This window comes from Phoenix dactylifera, chromosome 1 (assembly GCF_051530095.1).
Source record: "Phoenix dactylifera cultivar Ajwa chromosome 1, Ajwa_hap1_PhDact_Kaust_v1.1, whole genome shotgun sequence".
Lineage (NCBI taxonomy): Eukaryota > Viridiplantae > Streptophyta > Magnoliopsida > Arecales > Arecaceae > Phoenix > Phoenix dactylifera.
In genome coordinates, this window is record NC_143190.1 from 54,801,327 (window position 1) to 54,812,500 (window position 11,174).

Genomic DNA, 11,174 nt, shown 5'->3' on the forward strand with positions numbered 1-11,174 from the left:
GTCAATGGACTGCTTAATCAATCATGACATGAATGTAATCGGCGCCTTGCACGTACATTCCGGCACAAGATCATTTCTACGAAAGCCCTTTTGATTTCACTAACATATAAACGTTATTATTTCATTACCCCAACCATAACATCCTACAAATCAAATTATATTCAGACTTCTCTGGTCGTGTCTCGGCCCACCGCCGAGTGTAGCGGGCCAGCTTCTTGTTGCACGCACGTCTGGCTCCTCGCGGACAAGTTTCCAGACGGCGTTGTGGGCTTCCATGAACTCGCGGGCCATCATCTTGCAGCTGCCTTTGCTGCCTGTGGACGAGACGAGGCCTGGAGGCTTTACGGGAGGTTCGGTGGCTTCACCATTGGTGCCGAATGCTGGAGGCTTCGCGGGAGACTTGGCGGCTCGACCACCAGCGTCAGCGCCGAGGCTGCCGCTTCGGGGAGTAGAGGTGAATGGGGAGGGTCTGGACACAGATGGGAGGGTGGAAGGAGGAGAGGAATGCGTTTCTACGGAGGGGAGGAGACGGGTGGTGGGTGGACGGAGGTAAGAGGAGGAGTGGAAGCTGTTCGTGGAGAGGAGAGGGACGGGGAGTGGACGGAGATAAGAAAAGGAGAGAATGGTATTCTTGGGGAGGAGACGGATGGGGATCAGTGTACGGAAGTAAGAGAAGGAGAGGTAGGTGCTGTGGGGAGGAGAGAGACGGAGAGTGGATGGAGGTAAGAGGAGGAGAAAAGGTGTTTGGGCGGAGGAGGAGGAGAGGGATGGAGGAGGATGAGTGGCTGGCAGTGGAGAGGGAGGGAGAGGAGGAGGAAAGAGAGGCGAGGGAGGAAGGGAAGAAGAGAATACAGTTGGTTGCTTAATTTGAACAGAGAAGGGAATGGAATTGCTGGCTAGTTAGCGAACAAGGCATGCCTTGAAGAAACCTTCCTTAATTCCGCACCAAAGATTAAAGCACTTGCCATACTAGAAAGAAACCTCTGTTGTTATGGTGTCTATCCAATGGATTTCACATGAAAATTTCACCACATAAAACATCAGAAAAATCCATCTCCATCTCTGACATTCTTTCCAGTGTAAAATTGCATACCAGGTCAAAGAGAAGAAAGAAAGGGAAAAGGCAAAAGAAGAAGAAGAAGAAGAAATGTGATGCGAAGCATGGTCTTTGACCACCATTCAATTAAATTGGCTTCTTGTGCCAAATATTTGCTAGTGAGGAACCCTGAGAGCCAGGGGAAGGGCTTCATTGGGTGACGCAGGAATGGTATCGAGCTTGCAATCTCCTGAGAATAATTGGGCAGCATTGTTGTGATCGGCAGTGTTCGACATGTTGACGAGCTGCTGGAGGGTTCTTTCAAGCTCCTCACCATTGCTCCATTCATGGACCTCAGCCTTGAGCTGCTGAGGGTTGTCGCAGATGAGCTGCCACAGAGGGTAATTCTTCCTTGGCATGGCATAGTCTTCTTCACTGAACTTGAGAGAAGGGCATTTGTCACCCTTCCCGTCGCCCAGGTAAATGAATCGCTTCTTTCCATCTGCAGGGGCCTGTGCTTGGATTCGTTCGATGATCTTGCCCTGTATTTGGCAAAAAATCAGGATTAGATTGGCAGCCAAAAGAATAAAAGAATCAAGAGCCAGAACAGGGCTATAGCAACTCAAGGCCCTGTTAATCTCTAAATACATTATTTTCAGTTATATTGCAAATGTATTGGTGGAATTTGGATAAGAGGATTCTAAATTAGATTACGATGGTCTGGACGTCTACGTCAATGCTTTCTGTTTACTTTGTTCAAAAAGGAGGGCCAAAGTAGGAAACTGGCTAAACTCTATTTTAAACCTTCAAAGTTCGAAACAAATTACCGTTACTCTCTTTTTCTTTCCCTAAAACATTATGGAAAGGAGGATGAAGAAAAGCCACCACTTAAATATCAGAGAAAATTATAGAACTTTAGAACCATTAATGAAGTTATGGCTTGAAGAGGCACTATACATCATACTGAATAAATAATTAAGCAAAGAAGGTTTTCTTAAAAAAATAGTTACCTTGCACATGTTTGGAGGGCAGAGGCTGCAGCCATGAGAAGAGGTGGTGAAGTCATGGTAAGGGAAGATCCTGAGCCTCCCCTCCTCGTCCATATAGCTTGGATTGGTATTGATCTCCGAGAAATACTCAAGAAGCCCATGGTGTTTGAGGACTGTCACGACGAAGAAGAGGTTGGCATCACTCACCACCCTCAGATCACACCTAAACCAAAAGAAGAACAAGCCATCAATGGCGTACAGCACAATATAATGCCTGAACAATGGAAAAGGACCCGACCAAAACAAGAAAGCGTACCCAAGATCATAAGCCGATTTGATGGCCGTGATGACGTGAGGGTCCAATGGAGCCCTTTTCAGGCAATCTGCAATTTCTTCGATGGTCTTCCCCTGTAAATGTAGCTCCTTCATCATCCTGTCCTGCAAGAGTTGCGAAGCATAAGGCGAGTTGAGTATGATATATAGGGAAGAAGAGAGCAGTGTTCGCGAGAGATATTGGTGCTCAAACCATGAGAGAATTCCACGGCATGGTCGGGAGGAGGTGCTCATAAAGCTCGGTGGCGCCGAGCTGGTCGACGACCCAGTTATCGCTGTCGCAGTCGATGATCGTCTTGTCGAAGTCGAACACCACGACGATCCTCGCCATTGAATCGAGATCAAGCTGAAGAAACCTTTGGAACTATGAGATTTTTGAGGTCCCAAAGGTTTTGGGGAGGGGTGTATATGGGGTGCGGGAGATGCCAAAGGAATATTACGCGCCATGCATCGTGATGGGAATAAAGAATCCTATTATGGGTTGGTTTTCTTTTTTTGAATATCTGTGGATTTATCCTAAATGTGGGTGGAATAACCGGTTCGGGTGGGATAGGATGGGATTCTCGGGGGGAGCACGGATCCTTTTTGCCGGAACGCGTGGATCGCACGCCGTCTCATAATTTCCCGTGTTTACGGCCATTGGACGGTGGAATATTCGGGATAGAAGCTTCCGAATCTTTCCAGTTCTTTACATATTTTTTCTTTTAGTGCAAGGATAAGGACGCGAAGGGCATCCCTGATTTGAGAGTGAGATTCGAAAGATGGTGTGGTCCCTCGAGAGGGACAAGGCTCTGGAGCTGATGGACTTCTACCATTTTTCTTTCAGAGGTACTGGATGATAGTTGGATAGGATGTGACGGCGAACATACAGCAATATTTCAGTAAAGCCGTGATGCCTACAGATTAGCAGAGGACCTTTGTTACCCTAATACTGAAGCGACATGATGATCTGAGCTAAGTCATTTTCGTCCGATTAGTCTGTGTACTACCTTATATAAGGCTACGGCGAAGGTACGAGCAGCCAGGTTGAGGAACATTCTTTCGAGGCTTATCAGTTCGGAGCAGAGGGCTTTTATGGGGGGGCGGAGCATTTCAGACAATGTTCTTACTGTCCAGGAGTTCATGTTTGACCTTGGTAGGGCTTCGAGCAGGAGGAGCATGATGGGGATCAAGCTTGATATGGAGAGGATCTACGATAAGATGAGATAGGACTTTGTGCAGCAGTCCTTGCAGGGGTTTGGTTTTCACGAGACATTGATTAGATGGGTTATGGGTTGTGTTAGAGCTCCTTCCTTCACTATTTTGGTGAATGGATCGCCATCCCGTTTCTTTGAGTCCTCTGGAGGGCTGCGACAGGTTTGCCCCTTCTCTCCACTGTTGTTCATTATCTGTGCAGATGCACTCTCCAGAGCCCTTCAGCATGCAGTGCTAACCTAGAAGTTGGAGGTCTACAGGCTAGTATCGGGTGCTACTCTAATTTTTCATTTGCTCTTCGCTGATGATTGTTTATTGCTAGCCCGGTCGACTAGGCAGGCCGCTCGGGTTATCTGTAGAATTCTTCGAGACTATTGTACAGTGTCTGATCAATGGGTCAATCTATCCAAATCAGCTATCCGTTTTAGCCCGAAGACCAGAACGACTGTGAAGACCTCCATCCTAGAGATTTTGGGGGTGGGCGAGCAGGAGGGTACGCTGAGGTACTTGGGAGTGCCGCTCTCCGGTCAGCGTTTGCGTAGTAGGGACTGTTCTTTTCTTGAGCTCAGTATCAGGCACAGGTTGGAGGATTGGCAGGTACATTCACTCTCCATGATGGATATGATCACCCTGATTCGGTTAGTTCTCTCTTCGATTCCTATCTATTTAATGTCCAACGCTCTCATCCAGTAGCAGTTGTGAGGACTTTGGAGCAAATCTTTAGAAATTTTATCTGGGGGAGGGGCAGAGGTAGAGGTGGCATTCATTTGCTAGCGTGGGAGGTTGTTTGTCAGCCGATCAAGTATGGAGGCTTGGGGGTGCAGTCCTTGGTGGCGAGATGGGAGGTATTAGTGGCACGACACGCCGCTAGAGTGGTGCTGGAGCCTGATGGCATGTGGTCCTCTTTGATGAGGGCCAAGTATGGTATTTTGGTGCCTGGGGTCCAAGCTGGCCGTCACCACTCACCAGTCTGGAGGAAAATCTGTGCTAGAGCTACGCTGGTACTTTCGGAGATCAGATGGGCCATTGGCGATGGACGATCTATTGATGTGTTGGAGGGTAGCTGGGTGACCGAGCAGTCAATCAGTAGGATGCCGACTATGGCAGATACGTCGAGGTTAGCTGGTTATAGGGTTAGCAACCTGATGGAGTCTAGTGGGAGTCGTTGGAGGGACGGGTTGATTCGGGAGGCTTTTGGAGAGCAGCTGGCAGAGATGGTCTTGGCTCTCCCTGTCTTTGCTCGGAAGAGGCTGGACAGGCTAGTTTGGGTGCCGATAGGGCAGTCGCAGATGTGCACCAGGGATCTTCATGTGCTGTTGAGTAGAGAGCCAGTTCAACAGATAGAGGAAGGATGGAATTGGAGGATGCAGATTCACCCGCGTGTGGCGCTCTTCGTCTGAAAGGTGGCATGGGGCTGCTTACCGACTAGGAGCATGTTAGCCAGGTGAAGAGTGAGGATCACCTAGTGTTGTGAGGCGTGAATCAATATCGAGGAGACTATTGATCATGCCCTCTTACGGTGCCCCAGAGCCAGGGAGATATGGAGTAGGTCACCTGATATTTTGCCGCACTCAGTCGTGTCAGCATCGGCTGAGAGTCTCCATGCAGAGTCTTCGTACTGTTGAGGCAGGGATCCGATGGGCATATTTGGCTTATTATATATGGTTGGACAGGAATGCCAGCCTGTTTGAGGCCAGACGGTTACCTCCGAGGATGGTGGTAGACAGAGCTATGCTTCATGTGAGGGAGGTCACCGAGGTTGCCGTTATGTTCTCCTCTGGGATGGCCAGAGATATCTAGGGTACTCTTTCCGCTGTTTCAGTGCCCAGGTTTGCCCTTGTTTCTTGGGTGCCCCCACCTCTTGGCTTTCTCGAAGTGAACTTCGATGGTAGTATGTCGGCGAACTGGACGTCTATAGGTACTGATTTTGTGATTAGAGACCATCATGACAAGATGATAGTAGCGGGTGGTCGTCGCACGCCTGGACTCACTGTAGTTGGAGCTGAGCTGCGGGCATCTTGGGAGGGTATCTCCTATGCGAGGCGGGTACTCGGTGCTGAGCGGGTATGCCTCGAGGAAGAGTCCTCTATGGTGATCCATTGAGTTCGGAGAGTGGACAGATTTTGTGATGGTCACTCTCTTATCTGCGACACTCGCAGATTGGCCCAGGATCTGAGCTACTTTCAGGCATTACATATATTTCGGAAGGCAAACAGCACAGCAGACTGGATCGCCTCATTTGTTATCCGACACTCTAGAGAGATCATCTGGACATCCGTAGGAGACATAACATATATTTCGGAAGGCGAACAGCGCAGCAAACTAGGTCGCCTTATTTGTTACCCGGCACACCGGAGAGATCATCTGGACATCCGTAGGAGACATACCTTCTACTTTGTACTCTTTACCTTCTTTTGATCTGGCAGGATGTACTCACGTTAGAGCTATATAAATTACCATTTTCAACAAAAAAAAAGGGCACCCCCGATTTTATTAAGGAAAGGAGCCAAACATGCGTGACTAGTTTGACTCAGGGGAAAAGAAGAAAAACGTTAGAATTTAAAAAAAAATTGAAAACTTAGGTATTTTAGAAAAATAATATTTCTATATTTCATAAGAAACAAAAATTCAGAGATATAAAAAAAAATTCAATCATTATCAACTGAAAATTAGAACATTTTTTTCGAAAATATTTTTAAACTTTTAAGTACAATAGGACAAGATATTTTCTGAATACAACAAGTTTTATATGATTTTTTTAAAAAAATATATATTGTTAGTTTAGTTGATTGGTACTTCCTCCTAAGAGTTTACCCTTGAAGGAGGTCAATGGTTCATATCTTCCATAACTTTTTTTTTAAAAAAAAAAATTAAAAGGAGCCGCATTAGTGCGATCCAACTCTAAATATATTGTTCTTAGGGACCCTCTTTGAATAAATGGATGCAGGTATTTTGGTTTGTCTACTTATATGTTCTTTTTGTTAGATACCTCAAAGAATGCCATTAAAAGTCCCAGATGGAAAAGAAGGGGAAAAAAAAATTTGTTGGATTCTTAACGGGTATGGAACTGATTCTAGATTGATCCGGTGCCTTGACTTTGATAAGAGATGATGGGTTTCACTGGGTCGTACTGCAGTAGGACATTATTCCAATCTCATATGTGCAAGCCTAGTAGAAGCCAAGAAGACCAAAAACCGACTCAAGTGGCTCATTGTTCAGATGATTCATTGCCGTTGAGGATACGCCAATACATACATACATTCATACATCCATCCATCCATACATACATACACACACATATATATATATATAGCTACAGTACCCTCTAAAACTTTTTCAAAATGTTTTGCTTATTGTTCATCTCAAAGTGGAGGATCTTGATTTCTTGATGGCAACCTGTTATAGCAGGTGGAAAGCTCAAGTATGAGGGACAAATACAGAAATTTGGGAAAAATATAAGGATGGTAATTGATACAATTTTTGTAACTTTCGGGAGAACATCAGATGGTATTGCCTTAATTTTTTCATCTTGGGTATAAACAAAAGAAATTGAGGACCCAGCTGCCTTGAATTAATTCTATGAAGAAAGAGCAGAAGTTTCATGAAAGAGGAATTCAATACGACCACCATGTCATCACTCATCAAACAATAAAAGCCTTAAAGTAGGGAGGAACATTGTACGATGCATGCCTTGGTCTTTTTTTATTGTGCTGCAAATTAGGTTGGCTAAGCTAAATTATCTTAAATAATTCTTGCTGGAGAGTCAAGTTATGATATCAGAGCTGCTTGATAGAAAGTGTGAGAATGGACTCAGAGGTTGAATGAGGCAGCAAGTATCCACTTGTAGATTGATTATTTAAGTGACCAAAAGGCCAAAAGAAATAACCACAATTTAAGTATCCACTCAGCCGCAGCGGCCGAGCGTCGCTCGTCTTTCCCGATCCTGACCAAAACAGCCAACCATCGAGCTATCTAGTATCGTCATATCTATCGCAGCGGTGCCTAGTGCTGGTCAGTTTTCAGCGCAACAAGGACCATCTCCGGATAAAAATGCTTTCTTCCAAATTTGATCAGCTTGAGCCCAATCTGGCCCAACACTTATGGTAGAGTTGGGTTTGTGATTTGCAATCAAGGATCTGCATTGATGGTAGTAAGAGGATGTCAACTCTATATTTTACTAGCAAATCTGAGAGGAGCTTTGTAGAGCTTGATCCATAAAGTCACAACCTTGAAAGTCTCCAATATAGTACTTGATAGGGATTCGAAGACTGTTATTGTACTCTCGAACTATCATGATGACTCCCATGCTATTCTAGAGGACTTGATAAGAATAATCTCCTTCCTAGGGTCATTTATGGCTATTCATGTTTATAAGGAAGCGAACAATACCGCAAACTAAGATGGCCGCTTATGTTGCTAACCATTCAGATTCAACTGTTGCCTAATATGTACCTTCTCAATTGTGTGATGTGTTGTATGCTAACGATGCCAGTAGTTGTATTTACCTCAGGGTCATGTAATTGTACCTCCTTGCCAAAAAAAAAAGGAGAAGTTATTTTTCCTTCCCCATTTTGACTTTCATTTAGGCCAGCTTTGATTGTTAAGCATATTATCAGAGAGCAAGTTGTTCCCCATGGAAAACATATATAGAAAGGGTAAAATTTCTTTATGCATCCTTTCACATACCTTGACCTGGTTTTCTATAAGCTGCCACACACAAAAATCCGGTTCGACACTCATTAGGGGCACACTATAGGGTACATGAAGCAATACTCTAGAAGGAAAGCAACCTGATAGATGATTTTTCGAGATAGGATGGATAATGGAAACCATTATCCAAGTTTTTCAGAGATATAATAAATCATCTTTTCTTCTCTGCAAAATATCACAAATTATAGGAATTGTTGGTATTAATAGTCTCTATGATTCCTCTTCTTTTTGTTAAAAAATTCTCCATGATCTTTCAAGTTATTCTTTACATGAGTCCTCTCCTCTGCAAGTACTTGGCTCGTGGTAATAATCAAAGGGATAAGTGAATCAAACCTCAAAGGACGTAATCTTTTGGATGTCAGCTTAGAAAGGGTAAGGTGACAGAAGAAGAAAAGAAATAAAGCTCATGCAATAGGAAGATTTGGAGCTTATGTTTTTAAAGCATATCTAGGATTCTAGCTGGCCCACTATAAAGCTATATTTATGTATTTTATGAATACAGATCTAATCTAGTATGTTGCCTGCAATCTTGCTGGTTGTATTGACCCAATCTAAAAATTCTATAGAATTTTTAGTCTAATTCTATAAAAAAAATTCAAACAGACTTTTAGGAACGATGAATTGAGCTCCTTTTTAAATTGGACTCTATATCTTATTACATGTACAACTTATTAGTATAAGTTAGGCCTAATTCAACATGCCGATTGTATTATATCTGGGTAAGTACTATTTTGTAATCAAAGCGAGAACGGATTATCAAATGAAAATGCTAGATTTCAGTGATCAAGATTTTTGGGGATGGAGAATCCTGAAAAATGGAGATTTTACAAATAACCTACTAATGAACAAGTAACTTGATTTTTCTAGAATTATGTGCTCCAGAGTTTTTATTTAATGAAAAGACATCTTTTCTCTCCACAAATAACCGTATCTCAATGTAACTCGATCTCGACCCAATGGACCGCCAATCCAGCTACCCAAAAATGCTCTTAATTACCTTAAAATATGCTTGGGGTCGGGGAGCATAGCTTGGCTCGAAAAGGTACAGAGTCTGGGGCTCGGGCCTGGGCCGGAGCCTGGGCCTGGTTCGTGCCGTGCCAGGCTCGGGCCTCAGCTTCACATCCTAGGCTTGCATCGGGCCAAGGCATGACTGTTGACAATCAGGAGTAATTATCTCCAAGTTGGTTCTCCAATATTCTAGCCCCTAATTTGTCTCTACTGCTAGCTGTACAGATAGACTAGAATTACTAGAATCCCTGTAAATATGTGATTATATCTTGACAGCTGTAGTTTCCTTACAGTTAGTCAATCAGTCCTAAATTATAGGATCTAAAGCTTTGTACAGTGGCTATTTATGCCCAGCCAGTAATAGAAAAACATCATAAACGTATTCTCTTCACAAACTCTGTATTTTTGACTTGGTATCAGAGCGGGTATTATTATTCGTTCTATATCATCACAGCCTGAATTCTCACGTATCTCTCGAACCATGACTAATGACAAACCCGAATTATCCTCTGTACCGGTTATCCATGTTCAATCAGAAAACCCCAGTTTCACAACTAATGTCATCCTTACCGAAACCAATTATGATGTCTGGTCTCAAATCATGGAAATGCAGATTGCAGGGCGTGAGAAGCTTGAATATCTTACGAGTAAAACATCTCCGACGGTTACTGATACTTCCTATTCGAAGTGGTACGCTGAGAATCAAAAGGTCAAAGGATGGTTACTGATCTCTATGTCACCGGAGATTATGAAACGCTATCTTAGATTGACTACTGCACGTGAAATCTGGACTGCTCTTGCCAAAGCATTCTATGATGGGGCAGATGAATCGCAACTCTTTGCACTGAATCAACGAGCATTCTCTACCAAACAGGTTGGTCGTCCTCTTTCCACCTATTATGGTGATCTGATAGAAATTTTTCAAGAGCTAGATCATCGTGATAAAATTGTCATGAAAGATCCCGATGATGTCATTGCCTATAAAAAATCAGTTGAGAGACTGCGGGTGCATATTTTTCTGAATGGACTAGATGCAGAATTTGAACAAATTCGAGGTGAGATTCTCAGGAGGGATCCTGTACTAGATCTTGAAGAAACTTATGCGTATGTTCGTCGTGATTCCGTTCGCCGAGCTGCACTGAATGGCGAACCTGAACACTCAGAGCCATCTGCTATGGTTGCTCGCCGAGTCAAGTATCAACAACTGCAAACAAACCCAAAACCAACATCTGGTCCACTGAATCATGATCATAATCAGCCGGTTGGATCACAAAATTGCAGCTACGAAATAGGAGCTGCACGACCAGAACGTATGTGTACTCATTGTGGTGGAACTGGACACACTAAGTCACGGTGCTATGAATTGATTGGATATCCAGAATGGTGGGATTTTGCCAAGGCACCTCGCAAACGAAATTCAAAGACAAACCATTATGCTTCCGTTGCTGTGGTCGAGCCTAGTCATGCTTCCACCAGTAATTCCGAGAAAACTGAGAAAGCTTCCTCTTTCATTGCTACTTCTGGGAATGTGGGTAAGGCTCTTCATACCTCTGTTAGTCATAGTGAATGGATAATTGATTCTGGTGCCACAAATCACATGACCTTTGACAATAATCATATTCAATCCATAAAATCCTCAGACCAACATATAGTGTCCACAGCCGATGGTACCCCCTCTCCCGTGTTAGGAGAAGGTTCAATTTCTCTTACAAAAAATTTGAATTTAGATTCAATTCTGATTGTCCCTTCCCTTAATCATAACTTATTGTCTGTTGCTCAAATAACCCTTACTTTAAATTGTGTTGTGATTTTTTGGCCTAACCTTTGTGTCTTTAAGGACATTCGGACTCGGAAGACAATTGGTTATGGTACTAGGAGAGGGAAGCTCTACTATCTGGATCTAA

At 43.7% G+C, this 11,174-nt stretch overlaps 1 protein-coding gene across 2 annotated transcripts; it reads right to left on the reverse strand.

The window, feature by feature from the left end:
• Positions 1-965: 965 nt before the first annotated feature.
• LOC103714219 (inorganic pyrophosphatase 2-like) lies at positions 966-3,567 on the reverse strand. 2 transcript variants are annotated; one of them, XM_039125451.3, is made up of 4 exons: positions 2,552-3,563; positions 2,342-2,463; positions 2,047-2,248; positions 1,043-1,578 (listed from the first exon to the last, which is right to left on the reverse strand). In XM_039125451.3, the coding sequence occupies exons 1-4, from the start codon at positions 2,687-2,689 to the stop codon at positions 1,213-1,215; spliced, it is 828 nt and encodes a 275-aa protein (XP_038981379.2). In that variant the 5' UTR covers positions 2,690-3,563; the 3' UTR covers positions 1,043-1,212. The 2 variants fall into 2 exon arrangements, with proteins under 2 accessions (XP_088567493.2, XP_038981379.2); XM_088711367.2 differs by having other exon boundaries at positions 966-1,578; positions 2,047-2,463; positions 2,552-3,567.
• Positions 3,568-11,174: the final 7,607 nt, after the last annotated feature.

Coding starts and splice junctions, on each gene's coding strand:
- LOC103714219 (XM_088711367.2), bottom strand. CDS start 2,689: ATGGCGAGGATCGTCGTGGTGTTCGACTTCGACAAGACGATCATCGAC. Junction 2,464..2,551: donor TGCCGTGGAATTCTCTCATG/GTTTGAGCACCA, acceptor CAACTCTTGCAG/GACAGGATGATGAAGGAGCT. Junction 1,579..2,046: donor GCCCTCCAAACATGTGCAAG/GTAACTATTTTT, acceptor TGCCAAATACAG/GGCAAGATCATCGAACGAAT.